The 26,241-nt window shown below is 37.8% G+C and overlaps 1 protein-coding gene across 1 annotated transcript in view; it reads left to right on the top strand.

Annotated features, from left to right (window-relative positions):
* Positions 1-26,241, top strand: part of DAPK1 (death associated protein kinase 1) — a 96,848-nt gene that overhangs the window by 32,389 nt on the left and 38,218 nt on the right. The window contains exon 3 of the mRNA XM_072404071.1: positions 23,354-23,575. Within this exon, the coding sequence (XP_072260172.1) occupies positions 23,354-23,575 (222 nt within the window). The remainder of the gene's footprint in view (positions 1-23,353; positions 23,576-26,241) is intronic.

The raw sequence follows: 26,241 nt of genomic DNA, 5'->3' as shown, positions 1-26,241 counted from the left end.
ATATTGTGGGTCTCACTAACCACCAGAGAAAACATTGTTTCTGTAATAATAATCACAGATTTTTTACTGCGTATGTGTAGACTTACAGTGGAACATATAAAGTAACATTCCCTGGCAGAATATGTAAGATATGGATTGTTTTTATTTTGTAAGAAAATAAGTGACCAGACTACAACAACATTTTTTTATTATATTTGTTTTCATATTTAGTTTACTAATTTAGCATGGGATGTTCGTGCAAATCATACAGAGCAATGCAGGAAAATAATAAGCTTGTAGTCTTTTGTGATGGTTGTTAATGGGACCCTTTGTATTTTCACATGGTAAAGATACTCAGGTTCTGTAATATATTTTGTTGTCTGTCATGAACGTAACATTTGGGACCTCTATAGATCTCCAAAGTGGCTCAATGATTCTGAGGTCTGAAGACACTGATGACCACTGCAGAACCTTCATTTTTTGTCATGTTGGAAAGTACAGGTGCTTCTCATTGGCTGAAGAATACTTTTTCTACAATATTTTCCGATAGTCTTTTATTTACCTTAAATATATATATATATATTTTTTTTGCCTTAATTACTGCTATAGCTTACACAATTTCAAAACGGTAGTGGTCCACCTTTAGCTTCCTGGTGCTGGTTAGCATATTGCAAGTAGTCTGCGCTGTATAATAGAGCAAAAATGGCTAACATTTTACACTTCTGTGAGCTTCTATTGCTGACTTGTTTTTAAAAGGAGGATATTCTTATATGGATATTAGGACTTGTATGGATATTGGAGGATTGCCATTCAAAATGATCTTTCGTGATCAATTTTAGTGACAGATAAATGAACAAGCGATGTACACATAGCACCGAGGGAGGAGGACAAGAGAGTGGCACCCTGATGTGCTCCCCTCCATAGGAGGGAACAGTGATCATTTCCAATCAGTTGTTTATCACTCCTTCGCAGCAGATTGATGAACAACATTGGGGAACCTTTGTGCAAATGTCAGATTTGCGTGAGCATAACCGTTTATAACTGGGACACTGTTATCTACTGTGTACATAGACTTGTGTTATGTTTTATCAGTGGTGGTTTGGAGAAGGTAAACTAAAGTTCCACGTTGGTGGTAACCGGTACGTGAGATGCGTTATTGCTCTGCTGGTTCATGAATTGTGGCATTTTAAAGCAAACATACATAAGCATTTTACAGCAAGGAGGGGAACTTTGATATCAATCTGTGCTTTGGTTTGATCCTTTATGAAAGCATGGTAAATGCATTCTAAACATGCAATAAACTCAGGTACCAATGTACTCTAGCCTTTAATTTGTTGTAGTTATCTAGTCAGTTCATCAATTTATGATATTTTCTTTTCAAGTGATCTCTCTCAATTGCAAATGTTTATCTGCTTCTGCAACTACTCCAGTGTTTTTTTTTTCTTCCCTTGTTGTCAATATTTTTACTTTTGAATTCTGTATATTTCATTGGATGTGATTGTGACTGCACAAGAAGAAACTCACCTCTGAATTATCTAAAATCTAGATTGAAGTACAGTTTAGATCCAACGCTTCCTGCGAATGGCTGCTAATTTCAACAATTAGCTATAGCCATCTGTGAGGTAAACTAATATCCTTCTTTCATTTCCTTCAGCCGTTTTATGAATTGTTTATAAATGGATTAGAGAAGTAGTGCACAGAATTCCCCATGTTAAAGCTTTGACTGTGTCTCAGCATTATAATAAACGAATTGTATTCTTGATAAACTATATATTAAACTCATTCTTTGCTAATGCTGTCAAACTATTGCTCAGTCCTTAAAAGTGTGTTTGCTTTATTTGGCAATTATTTTATTATTTAAAATGTACTAGACAATAATACCTTAATGAAATCAATCCAGAGCACTCCATTTTATCTTTCTACTGTGTTATATAAATGTAAACCCTGCATGTTAATACGTTTGGGCAGGCTCAGACCTGCTATAGAATCGAGTGAACTGGCACAGCTCTCAGCGGCTGGCACCCTGCCCACAGCACCATAGCACTGGTTCTTAAAGAATCGGCGTCTGCAGATTTGACAGCGAGCATTACTGAAGCACTTACTGCTTCCCCTTTTCATTCTCTATGGGGAACCTACATGTAGTGTCTCCCCCGAGGTAGCAGTATACTGGCATAAGGAAGTGCTAACCGCACCGCAACGTCACTGCCAGCCTGAATATAGCCTTTGTAATGTTTGTTTGGATTAAATATTGCTATGCATCGCCGTACACTGTCTTGTGAAAAAAAAAAAAACTTTGGCCTAGAAAAAAAAGCAGTTTTCATGCCCTGTGTCATGATGTTTTTGTCTTTTAGAGGCCTGCACCTTCTGTTGGTTTACAAATATTGGTAATGGACATGTTTATGATGCTATCCTTTGCTGAGCAGGCATTTTAGTCCTTAACAGGACATTTACATCAGTAATTTCTCTACACATTCACATGCCCACATGGCCAAAAGAATTTGCAGCTTTGTATGAACATCAGATGTTAGATATTCACTACATTTTCACAGACCTTACAGTGAAGAATCCCTTCCTTATCCGGAGCTTAAACCTTTTTTCCTCCAGACGCAAAGCGATACACTTTTATTAATCTTTTGTGTTTTTTACTGTTTGTAAAGGAACAAATGGATAATTCGCATGATTTATAGGCAAAAAAAATGTTATTCTTCAGTTTGCCATATATATATATATATATATATATATATATATATATATATATATATATATATAATTATATATATAAATATATGGCGATCTTTATGCATGTTCTTTATTAAGTGGCAATCATATCAACCTGGTCACCAGATCACTATTTTTAAAATGGAGATGTCATAGTCCTCAATGAGAGTGGGTGGTGTTTTGTCAAATACATTGGCAAGATTTGCATTTACATCCAGTGTCGTAGGGGCAAAAGGGAACAGGTGGTTATCTCTCCAGTGTAATGTAAATCCTCTCAAGACAGATTCCCAAAGGGGACATGGACAGCAATAAAAAAAAAAAAAAAAAAAGTCAAGGTTGCTAAGCCTTCTTTTCTCCATACATAGATTTCATCCAAAATGTCTACAGTTTGTGAGGATCTTCATGTGGTGAAACATTTTTTCTCTATGGCTTGGATTCCTTATTTGCTGTTGGAGGGAATCATCTTTCTAGTATTGTCCTGGAGTATTCCTGAAAGGTGGTTACTAATACGCAAGTATGCCTTAAGAGCCAGAAGGAAAAAAATGGCACGTTGCCAATTTGCATTTGCAATTTGTTTCAATTTGCATAGGTGAGATGAGTACAGATTTCAGTATGCTTATTACAGATGACTATAACGACAGCATATTCTTTTAATGCACATCACTGCCACTTTAGTACCTTGATGCTTCCACGACTGAAGCTCGGCATGCCATACAGTAAAATCACATTGGTACTCTCTGTGGTGCTGGTTAAGTAGTTAAGTTGGAGGTACGAAGCTCGGTTGCAGCATAATGCTAATTTGCAGGTAAAACCTAGATACCATGATGTTAGGCGAGTACATATCTGGCTAAACAAGTACATATACCAGATTTTTGGGGACCCTTTAGGAGTCAAAATGTACTTGGCCTGTCATTTGATACTACAACTGATGAGCTGACCATCTGCTTTCCTGAAACCATAATTAGGTAAAATGTAATTTAGCAATGCAGAATATCTAAACAATGTCTCTTACATTTTTTGGTAGGGGGATTATTGCTTAAGATGCAAATGCAAAAAAATAAAGCTTGGTAAAAAATTATAACATACAAGTAAATCACTAAAAGCACAGATCATAATGCCAAACATTTATTTTCTTCAAATTTTCTAATGCTTGTTTTTCTTTTTTCTTTTTCTTTTTTCTTTTGTTTTTCCTTAAGTTGGATCTTGCATAAAAAATGCATTGCTGTCTTACTTCCTAGTTTCATCCATAAAACTGTTAAGGGTATGTAAAATCAAAGGTTTTGTTTTTGTCTTTTATATACCTATGGAAGTGGTTAACATATATCTTGCTCCAAATAATTCTTTAGGAGTCAAGTCAAACACAAAATTGAACAGGTTATGCTATATGGTTTACTGAAAATTGTGTATTTTTTCCCTGTTCTTTTTTTTTTTGTGTGTGTGTGACAGAAGTTACATAACTCTGCAACCATCTGTTTCTGTGGGTGTACAGAAACAAGATGTCTTGGTTCCTTTAGCTACTGAAAAGACTATCAAGACTTTGTGCCAAGTAAAATAAATGTTTCTTTATTTTGTGGAACATTGTTTAATGTTTCACTTAAAACGGAATATATTTTTATTCCAGAGGAAAAGGACAAATGAACCACATTTGGGGAAAACAGTTTTAGCAAATTGCCATGTTTCCCATTGATTTCTGACAGTTGATCCGTTTTGGGGGACAATTGGGATAATTTTGGACAATTTGTTTTAGAAAGTATATTAAAGATTTCTGTGGTGCAGTGATATTCATATTTCAGCCATCAGTGCAAAGCCCAGGCACTGGTAAATCCCTGACATTTGAATAGCATCTAATTCAAATTATAATGCAAACTGTTAGGTGTGAACACAGTCCTAGTAGGCCAACATGATAGCTGATCTAAAATGTACTAACATATTCAAATAAATTGGATGAGGGTGATGTACAGCAAGTGTGCTTGTTATTTTACATGCTTTTAGTACTTGTTCTGGTAACTGTGGCTGGATTGTATTGGAGCTTTTTACACCCTGGGTCACAAAAATGACATCTAGTTGTGAATGAGTCAAAGAGAAATTCAACTCCATCAACATATTTATTAGGAAACAATATATTTTTTTAAATTACAAATATATATTACATGGCCAAGGATTCCTAGAGCATGGTGGGTAGGCAACAACTTAGGGGTAATGGTGTGCTTAGAGGTTTTGTTTATCTTTATTTAACTGCATACCTAACTGTCCACAATGGTTATTGCTAAAAAGTCACGTACATAGGTGCTTGTGATCAGCAAGCAGGCTTTTTTTCAATATGTTGCAAAGAGGTGGATTAAAATATATAATGGAGCTAGGAGCTCCACTTGGTGCCAATAGAGGTCTGTTAGCCTGCCATGAAGAGTAGCGATTGTGGATGAATTTTGGGGAAAATTCATAAAACCGTAAATGTGAGTGTCCACTGTTCTGTTCCTTCCTTGGATACGTTATGGTAATCACTGCATACCAGAAACACTATATAAGACCCACTGTTCTGGAGATGCTCTGACCCAATCTTCCAACCATTAAGAGTTTGGCCTTTGTAAAAGTCATTAAGTTACTTTCACATGGCCACTTTCTTGCTTCAAGCACATTACCAGCCATAGACATCAACCAGGTACTTTACAGTATCTGGTTAGAATCTCAGAAACCATTCACAACCACAAACTGAAGCATTGTTTCACAGACAGGTACTGAAGGAAAGTTGGGTATATATGTAGTCCTCGAGTTAAGAACATCCGACATACGGACGACTCCTAGATACGAACGGGGCCTCCCTGCTCCCTCGTGTGCAGGAGGTTTGTTGGTGGGGAGGGGAGCGTTTTGGACAACTTGAAGAGGAAATCTTTTGCTAAACACAGCTGAGGTTGTGGGGGATCTTAAGGGCTGAGCTGTTCTGCAACCTCTGGTAACACTTTAATGACCAAGACAAACTCTGCAGTTGTTTCTCTTTGCATATCAAAACACAGCTTGCTCAAGAAGTTAATGAATGTCTAGGCTCCATAAAGATTTTTTATTTTTTTGGTTTGTTTGTGATTAGCTCACAGTGAGGATTTTATACAGTAACTGACACCATGCTGCCTAGTAAAATGTTGTGACTAACATCTGTCCTAATTGCATTTAATAAAATAATGTATCTGTTCTGACTTGCATACAAATTTAACTTAAGAACAAACCTACAGTCCCTATTTCATATGTAATCCGGGGACTACCAGTACAATAATGCTGTTCCCTTTAACCTATACAGACACTAGTGCCGCTTCATTATCTTTTTTCATCAGTCACATTGGCTTGGCTTGTTTCTTTGATTATTGAACATTAAATTAAGTCATAGCTGCTGAATAATTAATGTTTGACCCGAGTGACTGGAGAACAGTTGGCTGAAGATATATACGTTGAATGGGTGTTTAAGTCGGCCTCTGGAGGATTTTTAGTGCTGTTTAAAGATCAGTTACTACACTGCTTTGTGTTTCCATAGTGAGGACAGTGTGTGTGTGTGTGTGTGTGTGTGTGTGTGTGTGTGTGTGTGCGCGCTTTACGATCGATATTGAAGACGCTAAACATTTCACATATAAGGCATGAAGTTCTAAGAAAAGTTAAAGTAAGCTGATGCTGTCTATATATCTGCAGATTTTGTGTGCCATAAGGTAAAAAAAAACATATTGTGGCATAGGCTGCCATTTAGGTAATGAATTGGAATGATGGGGGTCTAATTGGGCATGGCTTATAACCAAATCTGCAGTGCACTGTGTATGGTAAAACCGTACATTTTATTGTGTATTTAGTATGCTTTTTGTGCATTTTAGGATTTCTATTGGCTCTGCAAACTGCTGCCTAATGCACTTTGTTTCTTGATGGTGTCATATACTGTAACAGGCCTTTCCTATTATACACTGACACATAGAGTTTAGATATGATGATGATGATAATGATGTAGACCGTATGGATGAATGTGTATAGTATAGATTTATTTTTTTTGGCAGAGTTCGTGAAGACATGAAAGTGCTCATCATGATGATGTTAGGCGGTTAAAGTTTTATTGCATGCATTTACTTCATTTTACCAAATCTGTATTATTGTTGATGTTTTGTGGTTGGGGAGCTTATTATAAAGCTTTGTTTAATACAAATCCACTTTCTATTGTGTTTGCATTTCTACTCTTAGTAATAAACCTTCCAGTGGGAAATTTGTTTCTTTTTTTTTTCCCAGGAAACATCTTCTACAAACCTCAATAAAACATTCATCTTGATGTGGTTCACAGTTCAGGATGAACTAGTTTTTTCTTCTGTCTTTACACACAACAGATCGATAGAATGTAACACTGTTGGCAAGTTGACATTCTTTTGAAGGGAGCCATATGAGAATTAGTACTTTGATCTTGTGTAACTTGAGTTCTGCTTCCCTGACCTTCTAAAAAAAAAGTTAGACTTGGATCAGGATTATCATTACCTAGTTACAATTTTTTTTACATACATTAGGAAGCAAAGCCATCTGGTTTTGATAATAATCAATTGTTCCCCTTAAGGCATTTGTCAAGTTAACAAAACAGTAAAAATAAGGGTTCCAATTTTTACTGAGGACTGGTCATACAGGTTACATTTTCCTTAAATCTGCAAATTCGGTTAGATCAGCCAAATGTACCTGCATAGGTAACACAACTTACATTTTACTGTATGCTGCAACTGTGTAGTGAAGGATCTAAAGCAATTCTGTTTTGTTTTTGTTTTCTAAGGTAGACTCTCACTTATCATATAAGTCTATCAGATATGATGTCTATCAGGTAAGTGTGCTTGTGTCAAAATAAAAATGGCATCCGTCGCCCAAATTGCTCACGACCTACGCAGTAATCTGAGGTGCTGAAATTCAGAGGTGAAAGCGGAAGTAAACCCAAAACAATAAAATCACACTTATTATCAATCCCGCAGATCAGTCTGTCCGTCGGGAGGGTTCTTCCATCGGGCCTTGCGTCGTCCCGGTATCCATCTTTGGCCCAGCGCCGCCATCTTCTCCTCTTATATTCCTGGTTCTTCCTCCTATGTTGCCCAATCTTTCACTTTGTAGGTGCGAGATTGGGTGACATAGATTTGAGAAAAAAAAGTGCCGTACTCACTGCGCATTTGTGAGAGAGAGCTACTTCTACAGAAGGAGCAGCCAAGAGTTATTGGGTTAGAACATTGTTGTGCTTCTGCTTTGATGTGAAGTTGAACTTTGATCACAATGGATAAAATGGCCCAATACCAGGACAAGGTGCAGGCCTGTACTTACCCAGTGAGAGCAGTTTTGTCAGTCCCAGACATTACACTAGATTGTAAACTTCATGAGTGGAATTCAATAATATAAAGCACTTGTTTGGTAAATACTTCTGTGCACATGATAGAATTTCTTCCGTCATTAGAGTGTTGCTATCACATAATTAAAGGTGGCTGCAAACAGTGGATTCCTTGTCTATAACCAACTTGAATAGGAAAAAATGTATGATACAGTTGGTATGTATTTAAAATAAGCACTTGATGCAGCTTTCTGTCATGGAGTCTTCTTAAATAAGAAACGCTGTCATTTTGCATTTTTAGCGATTTAGGTAAAGTAAGAGATATACTCATGTTCTAAATTATCTCCTGCATTTCCTGTGTTGGCGGTTGAAGGGGAGGTTTTATCATTACCTTTCTGTCCAGGCCTGGTGACCTGGCTGCTAGACCTGTGTACTCTCAATGATAAGGTCACATTCTTCACCAAACTCACAGAACCACACAGTCACTTTTCCTGCTTTTATCTCCTTATGCAGTGTGTACGACTATCCTTGTGCTCTCCTGGCACCAGAAGAGATACCCAAAAACATGCAACACTTCTTTACAATGCAACATTTGAACAGCAGATTACTAGACTGAAGCTCTGTCATTTGGGGGCTGGGGGAATTTGTATAATGGGGAAAGTAATTACATGCTACTTACAATCCTTACCAACATGGTTCACTTTAAGCTTGTCTAGGGTTTTGTTATGTCTTTATTGTCTACAAAACACCCTTTACATTAGTCAAACACATTTAAATGTGTGGAAAAACCCTTTCTATCATGATTCACTGCAGCTTTTGGAATACTGTAAATAAACCTTAGATGACTAAGCAACATGCGGACACTTTAGTGAAGCTGTCACTGGATTTTTTTCCAAAGTTTATGCTAAAAGCAGACTGGTTGCTTTGTAAAAATATATGTTGAAATATAATATTTGTCATCTCTTCTTATGTGTACCATTTAAATCCTCAGTATGTCAGAAATAAAAGATCACTCATGTAATATGTTTAGCTTAGTTGGCCCACTAGTCTAGTCTTAGCCTACAAGTATGCATGGCTACGATTTTGATTTATTCTCCTGGAACATTTGAAGCGAAGCTAGCAGTTTATTTGTGTGTGTATGTGTCATTTCTGGGTACTACTGGCACCATTATTATATGATTAGCAGCCTTAGTAATGCACAGTAAGAAGGAAACTGTCCAGTCCAGATAATCAGGAAGTCAGTAGTGGTTTCATGACAAACGGCACACTGCTATTCAGTATTCGTGGATTGACAGATGGAAGAGCAGACTTACTGTATAGAATTGTGTACATGCTAAGCTTTTTGTTGCCACAGTCTCACTTTAATATGGAACTCACTTTTGGAAGCTGTAGACAAAAACTCTCAGGCAAAAAACTAGTCATTGGTATATGCCATGGAGCTGCTCTTCCCCCATGACTGACCTACCATGCCGCTTTCTGCATTCTGTTAGAGCATTCCATCATAGGGCCTAAAGCTCACTTCATTTCATACTTTGAGCCCATTTGCGCTCATTTTGTGTCTCATTGAATGATGAAGTCCATTTATTTATAAGGATAAAAAGAGCTTCTATTTGAACTAAGCTTAAGTAAGTGGATGCAATATAACAAAGCACAAAGCTTAGATATTCACAGTCCGAGTGCAGAGGACGCTCAGAGCATTGAACAGCATCTTGAAGAAATGTATACAACGGAAGCACTTTCTAAAAATATAAGTGTTCACATGGATTATTATAAAAAATTAAACCGAATGCTTGGAAAGCCAATTAGTAATTTTTAATTGCATGCACAAGTATTTTTTTTAATTAAAAAAAGCTACATTAAAATTGTACCAACCAAGCATAATTACCCTATTTCTTTGAGAATATCAACGAGTTCTAATACAGTGGGAATAAAACCCATTTATCACATCAGCATATTCTTTCACTGCACTGAAATAGTCTCCTATTGTTCTGTAGACCTGAACTTGCAGCATCTAGTGTTCTGTTTAAAAGAAGATCAAGAATATTCGTCTTTAAACAGAGAGGAGTGGCTTTCAAAGAAAGATGTGTTCCTTTCAGGACTACAAGTTAAAATACCAGTTTAGCAACTATCATTACACCTAATAACCCATAAAGATAAGGAAGAGCAGATGTTAACAATAGCTGGGAGCAAAGTGTATTATTGCAGCTCTTGCACTTAAAGGTACACTTGATATTTCAGAATGATGTCATTTTTTTCAGGGAGACCGACCATACACAATTTTGTCTCTGCTAGGTTATAAATAAACGTATAAATTATATAATGGATAAACATTTTTAAAGAATGTAGAGCCTACATAGTTTAAAAAAAAAAAATGTTTTTAATAGCCAGGATAGGCACTTTGTTGTGTGCATATGGCATTCATACGTTCCACCTATATTATGCACATTTATCACCAATACAATGTTATCCCGGCCCCTTATAACTGGGTACACCACCCGGCTGTTTTCTGATGGTTACCTAAGAGTTGGGTCAAAATGCCGGGGCTGCCACTCCAGAATTTCTTTCCACCCAACTTAAAAATAAATTCTGGATTAAACACTGCCAATGTCGGAAATATTTGAGGTAACGCATTTTACTGATTGAGCCTAACACTGTTAACTTTTGGACTGTTTAGGCTTCACCACTTTTCCAAAACTATCCCTACGCTTTGTGATATTGTCAGCCGCTGTTTGATTTTTGGCCAAAATGAATTGGTCGGGCAAGTCATGTGGAATATTTTATTTTTTTTGTGGTTGATTGGTTAATCATCAAAACCAAAACTATGTTTCCACATAATAACTAAGCTCTTGGGCTTACTGGCTTACCTGGACATGAAAACATAATCTTCTGTACTACCTAAATTTATTTTTGCTTTTACTTATTATCCTTTGACTACTGTATTAATAATTTCTGCAAAGGTTGCAGAACCGTCAAATTACCGCACCCCAACAATGCCATCTGTTGAAGTTTGTGCAAATAATCCAGTGGGTTATACAGCAAAGGAAAGTGTGACACATCACCATATAACCGTTAACAGATAAGAATGGAATCTGAAGCTGTAGTGCAAGTTCAGCAATGTTCACTATATCAGTATATGACCCAACAGTAAGTAGGCCAATAAAATACTTAAGATAACAAATTGCAGGCCCCACACAACCTTTTTGCTTTTGACCTGTCAGCCTGTTACATGATTTTGAAATAGAAAATTATTCTCTGTCTAGAGTGCTAGAAAAGTGCTTTGACCACTCTTCAATCTTTATCCAAACCTCAAAAGAAAACCTGACTGCTTCAACAATAGAATAGCTATGAAGCACCATCACCAATCTCCAATTTCTGGTGAAGCTTGAAAAGACAAGGTGGAGAACATAATACAATGATTCAATGAATGGATACGTTTTAATCCTATTGAAGCTATGCATTATGTTACCACCATGGAAATTGTGTGTAAATTGACTTTTCAGTTTGGCAATTAGTTAAATTCTACTGCTGGGGGCAAGCAAGTGCAGTCTGGGAAAATTGTGTATTATAAAATGTATTTAATATTTGGGCAATAGAAAGAAAAGAAATTCTGATGAGCCTGAGGCAGAAGACGTTGCCCAGTAAAAGGTTAAATTTGCTGGAATACCTTGTGATGGTAATGATATTCCAGGCTCTATACACCAGGCAGCTCACTGCTTACAGTTGCATGGGAACCATAAGATGAGTTTGCATAACTGCATCCCTGTGTGGTTTCTGTGCTTTCCCCGGCTCATAGCATTGTACTACATATGACAGAAAATTATAGTGCAGTCAGGCAATCTTTTTTTATTATTTTAAACACATGGCTGATTGTCTTGACTGGTCATGCATTATAAGCGTATCTATCTATTTACAATAATTATAAATACTAGTTCAGCTTGTGAAACCAATGCACTGTGACTAGTTGCCATTAATCCAGAAGTCCAGCTGTAATGTATTTTAGTTATGGATTGATTCAACAGGCTGTACCTCTTTGATTGGGTAACTCGGACATGAATTTTCTTGTTGTGTTTATTGTGTATTGTGTTTTTAGGTTTTCTAGTTAATGGTTTTAATGGTATTTAATAAAGTTATAGTTTTTGATATTTAATTATAAATTTTGTACCTATTGGCCTGAAAAGTCCCATTTTTTGAGGGAACCCCTCAATTCTTTATTTTGTAGTTATGGATAGAGTGTAAAAGTTATATAAGTCATCATTCCATTGCCAGTCCTAATTCCCATTGGAAAGGTTTCCCCCTTATGTGCTCCGTGTGGTCACAACACAGAAAATGCAGAGGAACGTCTGCATATACAGGTTGGTTTAGGTTTACAGCACTTAGCACTCTGGCCTTTGCAGTGCTGGGTCCCAGGTTCGAATCTTGGCCAGGACACTATCTGCATGGAGTTTGCAGGTTCTCCCTGTGTCTGCATGGGTTTCCTCCCACATCCCAAAAACATGCAATTAGGTTAATTGGCTTTCCCCCAAAACTGCCCTGAGACTGTATTAGACATATGACTATGGTAGGGACATAGATTGTGAGCCGCTTTGAGGGGACAGCTAGTGACATGACTGGGGACTTTGTACAGCGCTGCGTAATATGTCGGCGCTATGTAAATACTGTGTAATATTAATAACACTACATAAACTCATATGATGTCTATTACATTATATTACACATGTATCTTCTGAAAATACAGTTCACAATTGTACTTGATTTTTTTTTTCTTAAAAAAGCCTCCAAGGCCAGTTTGTACTCAGCAAAACTGTATGTGAAACCTGACTTTTCTATTCTGTGTGCTCTTGCCTTCCACATCTTAGAAAATATGTTTTTCTTGCTACAGAGCCACCCTACGATGCTCTGTACTACATCTGAGAGTCTTGCTATCATCTTGCATTTAGTGATATGAACAGGGCCAGCAGGACGGTGTACATCATTAGTGTTTGCCGAATCTGTTGCTTTGTCTTTGTGTATTGCTACATTGTTCAAGTACCATGGGCAGAGGAAGGCAAGGGAAAGATCTGCCTCTGGCTGGACACAGGCCAATATTATTATTATTATACAGTATTTTTATAGTGCCAAAATATTATGCAGCGCTGTACAGAGAATATACTTATGTCACTAGCTGTCCCTCTAAGGTGCTGACGATCAATGTCCCTGCCATGGTCATATGTCATTGACGTAGTCTAAGGTCAATATTGGGGGGAAGACAATTAACCTAATTGCATGTTTTTTTGGGGATGTGGGAGGAAACCAGAGTACCCAGAAGAAACCCACGCAACCATTGGGAGAGCCATGCAAACTCCATGCAGATTTTGTCCTGGCCGAGATTAGAAACTCGGACCTAGTGTTGCAAAGGCCAGAATGCTAACCACTGCTGCCCACCTTGACTTGCTCTCCAGCAAGCATCTGTACTATAGAAGTGTCTGCTAGAGCTGATATTGTGAAACAAAGTTTATGGATTACTTTTAGGATTTTTCTGAGCAGCCCTGAGATATTGAGTGCCCTTATTCTTTGAGTACCAGGTTTTTTTTGCTTTTTGTATTTTTTTTTTATTGCTTGCAACTGCCAGATACATAAGCAAAATCTGATTTCCTGTCCAAGAAGTCTAAATCACCAAGCATTTCCAAAAACTATTCAGCTGTGTACATGGAGTTCACCCCAAGCTGTACATGGCAGCAGCTCATGAGCTTTAACTCTGTGGGTTTCTCTGACCACACAAATGCACAGGTAAGGAGATATTATGTTGTATTAGTAGCAACAAGGGCCTGATTTCCATTGCAAATGTTTGTTGTCGGCACTGGAAACAACCCATTCCTTTTGAATTGCCTGCACTGGTTAGAAAATCGACAATGCCTAAATAGGTTTGTGATATGATATGTTTTCTTATTAATCATAGGAAAAGAATAGTGGGAAATAGCTGCAGAAAAAAAGCTATCTTTATCCCACTGCTATCTGTACAATCCTATTTTGACAAATAGTAAAGCTGGCCTGGCCAGCAACTGTAAATCATTAGCAGTCTGAATATTTCTGCAATCTTTTCCTGAATCCGATGAATAATGGTAGTTGCAAGCCAAAAACCTTTTTTTCACAACATTCCTTGATTCACAGAGCCGTTTCTTATCTTGCACACTGAAGAATCGTAAGAATAAACTTGTGTGTACATAGTAGCCAAGAAGTGAAAAGCAGTCAAATTTCTGAGACTTTTTAAGAGGCATTCATAAGAGGATTAAAGAATTTGCCATATCTAATAAATTATACTCTTTGCCTGGGAATGCTGGAATATTTATGTTGGATCATGTTGCAATTAACTGTCGTTAAGAAATAAGCCCTCCCCTGCTCTTACCATGCTGTTTGTTGAAATTAACTAATATAAAGGATTGATACAATGCTGACAACCTAAAAACACACTTAAGAATCCATCCTCTTTCATTTGTCAGGGAAAATAAGGACACTACACTTTTAATAATGTTTCTGGAGTAATATTTTATGCAAACAGATATGTATTTTTGTTTTTTTAAGCATAGTGAACCATGAAGAAATTTAAAGAATGTCAATTTTCCATACACTATCATACAGTATAATGAACAACCTTCATGTAGAGAACAGAAGTAGCAGTTTGTTTCAGGCGATCTCTCAATAATTGAATTTTTTTTAATAGAGAGCTAACGGGAGGTAAAGAAAGGGGGGCACATCAATCATTCAGTTATTATTCAGTTGTATAAGTGTATAGTTAAATCTTCTGTGCAATATAAACCACAGTTATAATTACACTTGTAAATATATGGCATATATAGAGCCCTATCTGCTGGCTGCAAATATGTCCTATCTAAATAATAATATATTTCTCTTTCTTTCCAGTTTTAATATTTGACCTTTATATGGGGTACAGGTTAATAGATCTCTCCCCTATATCTGACTATAAAAGATTACACAGCAGCATCTGTATTAAACAGACAGCAACACAGCTGGGAGCATAAAGAGGAACGTGCTTCTGGTTGGGACTTCCCGTCTTCTCAGTGTTGTCTCAATATTAATTTGACTGACACTGGAAGGAACGTTTGATTGTTTTACACTGTTGGGGTTGAGGTTCATAATACAATTCTACATTTCTGCTTGGGTCACCAACCATAATCTCACACTAGATATCTCATGCAAAAAACAGGAAACTTGTGATATTAAATCATTGTTTTGTTGCAGTAAAGGCATGCAAGTACATATTTTAAAGGATTTTTTTTTTAAATTAAAAACCTTAAAGCCCATATCTAGGCAAATAATTTTAATTGTGAATAGGTAGCCAAATTAGATTGTGTATGCTGTCATTTACTATTTCTGCCTTGCACAGGACTACCTTTTCCCCTAGTAATGGAGGTAGCCAGAACTTTCCATTTAATTCTCTGGAAATAGGGCCCGAGGGGGAACCTTGTGTCCTTTCAACAGAGCCAGCAGCAGCTAATACTCCTTTTAATATATATAGATTCTTTAGCACATCCAGTTCTACTTCCGGATAATACGCTCTGGTTTATATTTTAAACTACCTAAGAAATATATCTTGCACAGGCAGCTCCTATAAAGTTTTTTTTTTTTTTTGTTTTTGTTTTTTGGCTGGCTGCCTCTGTTTATGGTTTAAAATATATACCGTATTTTTCGGCGTATAAGACGCTCCGGCCTATAAGACGCACCCAATTTTAAACGAGAAAAATCTAGAAAAAAAAGATTCTGAACAAAATACCAAAAAATCACTCTGTGTCAATGTATCGCCTTCTAATCACTCTGTGTCAATGTATCCCCTTCTAATCACTCTGTGTCAATGTATCCCCTTCTGATCACCCTGTGCCAAAAAATCATACTCACCCGATACCGCGATCCCGCGATGCTGTGGGCTTCTTCTTCTCGCTCTCCTCCTGGCTGCAGCGCGTGTCTCCTCCTCCTCTGAGCGAGGAGAAGCCGGCACACGTGCCCTCGCGATCCCGTAAGCAGGCTGATCCAGCCTGCTTATGGGATCGCGGGGGCACGGGTGCCGGCTTCTCCTCGCTCTCCTCCTGGCTGCAGCGCGTGTCTCCTCCTCTGAGCGAGAAGAAGCCGGCACCCGTGCCCTCGCGATCCCGTAAGCAGGCTAATCCAGCCTGCTTATGGGATCGCGGGGGCACGGGTGTCGGCTTCAACTCGCTCTCCTCCTGACTGCAGCGCGTGTCTCCTCCTCTGAGAGAGGAGAAGCCGACACGCATGCCCCCGCGATCCCATAAGCAGGCTAGTCCAGCCTGCTTACAGGATAGCGAGGGCACGTGTGCCGGCTTCTCCTCGCTCAGAGGAGGAGGGGACACGCGCTGCAGCCGGGAGGAGAGCGAGGAGAAGAAGCCCACAGCATCGCGGTATCGGGTGAGTATGATTTTTTTTATTATTTTTAACACGTATTCGGTGTATAAGACGCACCCACTTTTCCCCCCAGTTTTGGGGAAGAAAAAGTGCGTCTTATACGCCGAAAAATACGGTACATTTTAGAGAGTTTCTTCTAGGAAAGAAAAAGGAAGAAAATGTGTTCAACCTTTTGGGTTTTATTACACTTTTTCACAATTTACACAAAGATTTAAACCTTTTTTTATTTGAATTTTGGGAGAAATTATATGACCGCATTATTAATTTGACCCCTTTAATTCCCCAGCCCACTCAATTTCTAGCTTGTTCTTTTCTTCACCTTTTTCGATTTACCTGGATTGGTTTTAGACTCCTAAGGTGTAAACCTGAAAGGACAGCTGTAATATTGAGTAAATCATATTGAGTTTGACTTTGTTGGAATTTATGGAGCGACACATCTAAAATATGTTTATTGGGTTATTTTATAATAAAGAAAACTTTTTTTTTTTTTTACAACCAGTCAGAAACTTTCTTCTCCAAAAATAAAAATTGTTATTTCTATACTTTTGAGCTAAAGCTTGTGTTTGGTGTGATGTGTAATCTTTATTCTGTGATAGCAGTTGACTTGTAGATTGGTCATTGCTGTGATGTGACAGCCAAATAACCTTTTGGCTATTCACAAATTTCATGGCTAGTAACTGGTTTGTGACATATGTGCAATGAAGTGAGGGCAGCCTGCCAAGCTCGCTGAAAAGATCTATTCCAGGGTTATAATTCAGCTGTAATTTAATAGGTATTTGAAGATCACCCTGCAAATCACTGTTATTATTGAAGTATTTGTCCCAGCATAAGCCAGTCATCTATATTCATTGTGTGACTTGATCCTCCTTTGTAAAACAAATTGGTTTTGTCATGATCAAGCCTTACATTTGTATGATATCATACAATATGCCAGCCGCTTAGCTGTACAGCTCAAGCCCATAATCTGCACAAGATACTATTCTTGTTTTATCAGGTATGGAATCTTTGTTTCCACTTTTAAAGAACAAGCCACCAATTTCACTTGTCTAGAAAGATTATTGTAATGCTTTTTTATTACATTTAGTACAACCAGAAATGTATTTCAGCTTTTAGTTTTGTAAACTGATAGGACATTTAAAGCGTAGCTTAACTTTCAGATTTCATTTATGAAATTGCTTTGGGATCTTGGAGCGTCTGCCTGGAGATGGTCTCATATCCTTGAAAGAGTTATATATTGGGTCATGTTGGGATCACCTTGTACAGTTTGGAGGTAAATGTTATATGACTCCCCTAGCTTTCCTGATGTCCGGGAAATCTAGTAAAGCATACAGCATCCTATCTTGCTGTACCGTTGCCTAAATACCAAAACCACCAATTTTATTCTGTTAACTGGCAATTGGAGAATAAACTTCATTAGCCAATAGGAAGCAGCCAGGAGCAATAGTTTGTCATATTTTCATAGTCTAGTTTACAAAGCTTTATTAACATCTTGCTTGACCTGTGACCGACAAACCTATAACAGGCAAAAGGTTATTGCTATTGAGTATGATATGTAGACTTCACAGAGCTGTTCGTAAATCTTTGATTTTACTTGTGCTGTACGGGCCTAGAAATTTTATTTTTGTCATAAATTAGTGATTGTAATCTTTTCTGTATTTTATATCCAAATGCTGTATAAAATGAAGAAGTGTCTCTATAATGGATGAGTTATCAGTCTCAATCAAACTTCTGTTGTAGTTCATGTCATATGCCTGTGTGGTCAGTTTTAGTGGTCACTTCTGTGATACTTAAGCAATGGTAATGGTCACACAAATAGATCAAATATACCTACAAAATCTAGATAAAGTTAGTAGTATGCAGGGGGCCTGCAAGTGTTCTAGTGCCATTTGTATAAGGCAACAAAAATTGCTGTGATATGTATCCTGAAAATGCTGAATACAGGTAATCCCCGAGTTAAGGACATCCAACATACATACAGAGGACTTCTACATACAAACAGGCAAATCCCTGCTTGCTGGTGTGCAGGACAGAAGCTGGATGGGGGGAGGGTGGATTGCATGACTTGCAGAATAAATCTTTTGCTAAACCCAGCTGAAGTTGTGGGTGATCCTAAGAGCAAAGCTGATCTGTAACATCTTGTAACTCTTTAATGACCAAGACAAAGCACAGCTTGCTCCAGAAGTTATTGAATGTCTAGGCTCCATTAAGTTTTTGTTTTTGTTTGTGTACAGTACAGTAACTGACACCACGCTGCATAATAATATGTTAAGACAAACATCGTTCCTAATTGCATATAATAAAATAATGTACCTGTTCTGACTTGCATACAAATTCAACCTAAGAACAAACCTACAGTCCTCTTATGTAAACCGGGGACTACCTGTAATTAATTTTCTGATCCATCTTTTGGGGACCCTAAAAACTACTTGAATGACCAAACTACAAAATTCTTACCAGTACAAATCAATTCTTTTCAGCAGAAAAGTAAATTGGTAGTATTGTAGATGTTTGCATATACAGATGAATTGTTAGTCATCATTTTTATTGTCTTAATTTTTTCTTGCTCCAATGGCTCCATTAAAACACCTATATGTATTTCTTCAGTGGAAATAGAATTTAATGTCTGTGGGATTTTTGTTCTCCCTTACGACAGGATATTTATTGATTTATACCACTGAAGGCAAGATTTAGGTATTTTTTATTCCTTATGTGAATGAGCCAAAGTGGTAAGACCCAAGATATACGTAGTCTCCAAAGTGAAATGATACTACATTGTCAAAGCAGAAATAACCATTTTAAGGAATTGACTTCTAGGATTATGTAAATCTCAGCTGTGTGAAGCATAAAGCACTGTAGCTTGGAAGAGACTGTGATCTGTTGAAGGTCACCTTGAAATAGTATTCATCTCAAATCGCTTGATTAACAGTCTGAAGCTTTACCACGGAAAGCTTGACATGGTCTAATATAAACTTGGCACAATTTTCAAAGTGCTTTGGGGAAGACCTGGGTTTTACCTTTTAACTAATTGATTGCAGTGTCTGCTTAAATATAAGATGTATGCTAGTTTCTCATTTATGCTTGCAGAGATGTAATTCAAAATTATGCTAAATTGACAGACTGCTTTGTAGAACTTTCAAAACTGACTGCGGGTTATCCTGGAATTATGGATTTTTTTTATTGATGGTTCCAGAAAATGAATTTCTGAAAGTAAATGCTTCTGGATTTAAGTTTAAACCCCAGCTATTTTATTTTAATTTAGGCTACAATTGGAAAGAGTTAATATTTTGTCAGTAATTTTGTTGTGTCATATTACCTAAATGTCCGCCCTTGTGACACTTGTACATGAAATGGGGGTTGTGGGCATCACCAAGACAAGCACAGATGTAAAAAAAAAAAACAATTTAAAGCATTCTAAACCCCTCCTGCTGTACTGAAAATGTAAATATTAGGTCAGCAAGTATTTTTGTTGTTTTTAATGATTATACCCATCTGAAGATTCTTTTCTTTGCATAATATGCCCACTACTGAGCGACTTTTTAGAGCAGCGATTGCCAACTGAGAAGATTTTAGTGCACCCCCCAGTAGGGTCAGGGGGAGGACCCTGCCTGGGGGACACACCGGCCAGAACCTCACCTGTGCAAATCCCAGGCTCAGGGAAGTGGGCGGCTGTGTTTCACGACACAACCCCCCCACACTAAAGCTGTTGTGTTGTTGCAGTAAAGTTTCTTGGTGCTGATCTGAGTGACTATGTAATATTTTCAGGGTTTAAAACTTAGATACAATTATTCATCCAACTGATAATAATTGGCAGCACAGTGGCTTAGAGGTTAGTGCTCTGGCCTTTGCAGCACTACCGTGTTTCCCCGATTATAAGGCAGGGCCATCAAATAAGACAGCCCCCCCTTTTTAGGTAAAAATGAAAAATAAGCCCCCCCCCCCGCAAATAAGCCACCCACAGAATACTTACCAGAATCGCGTGGTGCGGTGGGTGACTCCGTGTGTGGTTCCGCCGTGCGTCCTCTTCATGAAGAGGAAGTGACAGGACTGAAGTGACTCCACCCACGCAAACACACGTGACTCCGCCCACGCAAACACAGGCAGCTTCCCTCATCCCTCCCTAACGGAGACTGCAGGAGTTTGTTCAGGAGTTCAGACAGGGCACATGAACAATAACTGTGTACTGTAGTCTTCTTCATGGGTAAATAAGGCATCCCCCTGAAAATAAGCCCTAGAGCATATTTTGGCCTTCAAAAAAAAATAAGACAGTGTCTTATCATCAGGGAAACAGGGTAGGTCCCGGGTTTGAATCTCAGCCAGGGCTCAATCCGCATGGAGTTTGCAGGTTCTCCCTGTGTTGGGGTGGGTTTTCTCCAGGTATATTTTTTCATAAAAACAAGCAGTTAGGTTAATTGGTTACCCCCACAATTTGGCCTTAATCTGTACTTTGGACCCTACTATGGTAGGGACATTAGATTGTGAGTCCCTTTGAGGGACACATAGTGAAATGTCTATGGACTTTGTAAAGCACTGCATAATATGTTGATGCTATACTTTGTAATAATAATATGAAAATATTCTAAATACTAAAGTTTTTTGTAGAGGTCAACTTTGGGCCTTTGAATGTGGTTAGCACTTATTGGGAATACACATCATAACATGGTGACCAGGACACTTGTGTCAGTGTCACAATTTGTGAAAACCATAAGTTTATTAAAACCTTGGTTTGTTAAGAAGTTGGAGTCTCACGATCTGTGGTTTCAGTTAATGAAACTACCCCCTGTTTGGCTTTTAGACCTCTTTATTTTTAAAAAATAAAAGATTGATCAAGGCCCTAGACATTGGTAGACAGAGAGTGGAAACATCTGTATTTTTAGATGATGGCTTTTAAGATGTGTGCCACTACTGAACACCACAGAATTATGGGCCCTTCTCTGACTACCTCTAAATACCAACGAATTGGGACCCTTCTCCCAGACACCCTCTAAGCACCAATAAATTGGGGCCCTTTTCTAGATTCACACCAAATACAAAGGTTCTTTGTTTCACTGAATAACAGTGCATTGACTCCCCTTCTTCCATTGGGGGCAACTCTCCCACTGATCACCATTGAATTAGGGGGGCTCTCCCCCTATTCTCTCTGAATAGTGTACAGTTTTTAAATAGATTGTCCTAGCTGCTAATTGGAGTGTCTATAATTTGGAGGCTGTCCGTAGGTAAAAGCATGTTCAGTTAGTAAATTTTCCAGAAATAAGTTGGAGGATTGGCTGCTCTGCTGTTTACTCCTAATGCAAAAGCTGCATTGACTTTTATTAATATTATTATTATTATTATTATTAATAATAATAATAATCAGAATTTATATAGCGCCAACATATTACGCAGCACTGTACATTAAATAGGGGTAGCAAATGACGGACAGATACAGACAGTGACACAGGAGGAGAAGATGACCCTGCCCGAGGAGCTTACAATCTAGGAGGTGGGGGAAGTCTCACACAATAGGTGGGGAGATATGGAGTGACGGGAAGTAGTGAAGGTTTTAAGAGACAGAAGAAGACAGGTAGGCAAGTCTGAAAAAGTGTGTTTTGAGTGCTCTTTTAAATGAGCATAAAGTAGGAGCAAGCGGAAAAGGATGAGGAAGACCATTAAGAAAGAAAGTTGGGGCAGCTCTAGAAAACAAGTGACAGAACCTGGAAATGATCTGAATATAGGGGGTAAATGAGAGGGCAGAATCAAAGGAGGGACGGGACGAATTATTGTGTTGTTGATCCTTAGGAATATGTCGGGGAAATTCGGAATTTGAAGGGGGGGAAAGGATGAAGAGCTCGGTTTTATCCAGGTTGAGTTTCAGAAATCTGTCAGACATGCATTAAGATATGACCGACAGGCACCATGAGACCTTATCAAGGACGGAAGGAGACAAGTCAGGGGTGGTCAGATAGATTTCCTTCTTATCTATCAATGCAAAAACTACTGGTCTTATGGTGATCTGTTCTCGCTTTAACCAAACTCTGTCCTCTTATTTTATTTTTCTAGAGATTAACCCTTATATTGGATTAATAGTGACCGCAAACCACAATGCTTCTAACACGAAACTAGACCTTGACTTGAAATGCACCATTGGTGTTACACCCACATGAGATAGACAAAAGCAGAACCAAACAGTAAAAAGAGAGATTTCTGCTTTGTAACTTCTGTTTTTATCTATTAGTTCCTCATCTGAATTAACATTTAGGCCAAGTTAGATACCGTATCCAATGTTTATGATAAGCTTTGCTTCCACAATCTAGATTACTGTATTTTGGCATATTTTTAATAAATAATACCTTTGAACAATCCAGCCAACAATACATGCATGGGACCAAACTAGTGGCATTTACACTATATTGAACATGGTTGTAGGGGTGCTTTTGAAAAATTACAGAGCATCCTTTTGTTACATAAAATAGTATTATGATTTTAATGTTGCGTTTGTTATTTTCTTGCAAATTTAGTACATTTCATTATTTTCATTAAATTAAAGTGTATCTTAACCCAAAACATATTTTTGAAATGCAGGGACAAAATAGGGAATAGTAAAATAAAGGAAATCCTCATTATAGACCATGTCATAAGGACAGGTGTCCAATTCTTTTGTATTCTGTTCCTGTGTGACATTGAACACCAAGCAAATGGGTTGAATTTCTTTATTGGGCACACAGACCAGGAAAAAAACAATTTTAGCTTTAAAAAAACATTTTAAAGTGAGTGTACAGTATAGCCATACCTTTGTATAGCGTCTTAGCATTCCCTATAAATATCAAGAAATAAAGAAACCGTTTTGCCCTCTCACACTACATAAAAAAATGTTCAGTCTTAAGGTGCTTTTAGTGTGAAGTAAATGTCATAATAATGACTGTAATTTAATTTTGGTTTTCTGTATTTGTTCTACAGTGGGCAGTTTGCAGTGGTGAAGAAATGCCAGGAGAAAAGCACGGGCGTGCACTATGCAGCAAAATTCATCAAAAAGAGACGTACCAAATCAAGCCGGCGCGGCGTGACCCGGGAGGATATTGAGAGGGAGGTCAACATACTGAAAGAGATCCGACATCCTAATGTGATCACGCTGCATGAGGTGTATGAGAACAAAACAGATGTCATTCTTATTCTGGAGCTGTAAGTGCTACAAAGCATCCCCTCACATGCTTGTTTGTGTTTCGGGTGCTGAGAGGATGATGTAATGTGCTTCCTGTGCAAGCATAAGAATGGCAGAACACATACTGAAGCCTGCTATTTCAAGGGTTCTCTATTATTCAGGCCTAAGGGTTTGCTGAACAAAACCAGTTGGTAACAAGTTTACTTTCACTGCAGGATATCGAATATGGAACACAAAGTACTAGCAAATAACTATTCAATGCTTCTTTACCATTCAAAACACTGAAGCTTTTTGGAATTCTAAATTACATTTGTTTAATTAAATGTGCGTGTAACAGTGTTATCTAAGAGTAGAAAAAAATTGATGGACACTGCAGACACCAATCGGCTTTTAGACACTTTCAGCTGATGCATGTAGTGAAAATAAGTAAAGATTAATTTTGGCCTGATTAGTATATGTTACACTAGTTACTTAGCTAAAATGTCAATATGCATCCATCAAAAAACTCCACACCATAAATATTCCTTCCTGCAACTTCACTCAGACTAGAAGCGAGAAGGTCAGTAATCTGAGTCAATCATTGCTGTGTAGAGTTCTGTCTGTGAACAAATCTGCAGAGAGTTAAAGGCTTACTTTATGAGTACACCGCTGCCGCGTGCAGTCACAGGACGCCTCTGGTTGTGGGCTAGAATATTCTGGCCTAAGATTAATTCTGAGCAAATGACTAGCTAGTAACAGTTTTACCTGCCAAAGGATTTGTTAATCTGTTTATCTAGCTTTGGGATTTACCCAGATGTGTTGTATAGCTCAGTCCTATCATGCAGGGCGGCTTTAACAATTTCTGTTTCAGTGAATACTATTTCCTCCAGAGTGTGACTGGACATTGAATAGAAATGTTGCAGACTGATCAGGTCATCTCTCATTCTTCACTCTCCTCTTCTTTTGAGGTCCATAGAGACTTTAAAGGTTCATACCCAGACATGATTAGTTACCGGTACTTCTCACATTAAAAAAAAAAAAGTACACTTCATTATGTTTTTAATGCAAACAGAGATGCATTTATTTGTGTTTAATATCTGCCTGACGTTTTACAATATTCCAGTCTTATTCATAGGGTCCAGGATGTGGTGTAATCATTGGATCACAATACTAGCTAATACCAAATCTTCTGCCAGTTTAAATGGTTCATATGTACAATATGTGTTTCAGATGTGTGATTAGTGCTTTTTCTGTAATTAAGCTTTGCATCCAGGAAATTTACTAGAATTTTTTTACAGCCTAATCAATATTAGTTCCAGTTTAGATGTATACTTAACTCAGAAATGAACTCTGATAGTACATACACAATTATCACTGCCTTGACGCTATTTCTGGTGAAGATGTGCAATGTTGGCATCTTAGCAGATCCAAAATGGATAATTAAAAGGTGTCCAAGACTGAGAATCCGTTATTGCCATTTCCAAATTTTGATGCATCCCCCATCACGCCAGAAAATTATTATGAGAGTCTAATCATTCACTTTAAAATGCATATAGGGGGCACAGCTTACCTGTCCAGTTCTGTAACCGTCTACTCTATGGGCTCATTCCCACTAAGTATTTTCTGTGCTTTCATTAATGTTAAAGGGATAAATTGTGCAATGTGCATGTATTAAAGAAATGGGGTTATTATGATTTTCTTTCTGCAAAAGCTTTTCTTACCTAAAACTTAATTCCTCAAAATTCTAAGCATTGTCTTTTACCGGTTGAAAAAAACCCACATTTGTCTGTGAAGTAGCAATGTTATTACATTTTTTCTAAATCTGTCTGCACAGATTAAAGATATATTTTCTAAATCTTTTTAAATTGTAATAAGCTGCAGTGTTTGAATGTAATTCAGCAACCATTTGAGTAATGGACAGATAAACCTTTCATAATTATATTGGGCAACACATCTTCCTGTTTGTTTAACAGAAAAAAAAAAACATTTAGAATCATACATGACACACATAATCTTTTAATACCTTCCTTGTTTGTATAAAGATAACATAGAGGTCATAGAAATACCCCACATTCTTTGTAAGGTGCTTTGTAAGGCTCAGCTGTGATATCGGATGAGAATCCTGCGTGTGTACAGCGGTCGTCGTCCATGATTCTGACGACCATCCTGGCGGATCCATGGAGGACTAATGAGGAACGATCATAATGAAAGTAAAGCGGAGAGAGCTCAGCGAGGTGCCGCTCCGTCGTTCCCCCCCCCCCTCCCCTCCCCTCTCTATAGACCAGAATGGCTCTGCATGTACACCATTCGTTCATGCATCGTGCAGTCTTTTGTCGTTGGAAAGGATGGTGAAACATCCTTTCCAACGTCAATTATTGCATGTGTGAAAGCAGCCTTTGGTTCTGCAAGATTTTCTATACTGTTGTTTCAACAAATCAATATCACTGACAAATATTTTAGGAGCAAGTTTTCTAGACTTTCCCCCTTTGAAAATTTTATGACTTTATTGTTATAAACTTGTTTTTAACTTAAATACTTTGGTATTGACAAAAAGGTGGTTTACAGTAGCTAAACTTTTGCTTCCCATACCTGCCCATAGGCTTTAGTGTTTGGATGCTTTAAATCAGGGGTCAGCAAAGTTTTGCCAACAAAGTTTTTATGGGGTGGGCGGGAGCACACTAGGCTGGACCCACCCTAATGCCCACCT

Source organism: Pyxicephalus adspersus, chromosome 3 (assembly GCF_032062135.1).
Source record: "Pyxicephalus adspersus chromosome 3, UCB_Pads_2.0, whole genome shotgun sequence".
Lineage (NCBI taxonomy): Eukaryota > Metazoa > Chordata > Amphibia > Anura > Pyxicephalidae > Pyxicephalus > Pyxicephalus adspersus.
Note: the sequence above shows the minus strand (reverse complement) of the source record. Positions and strands in the feature narration are given on the sequence as shown.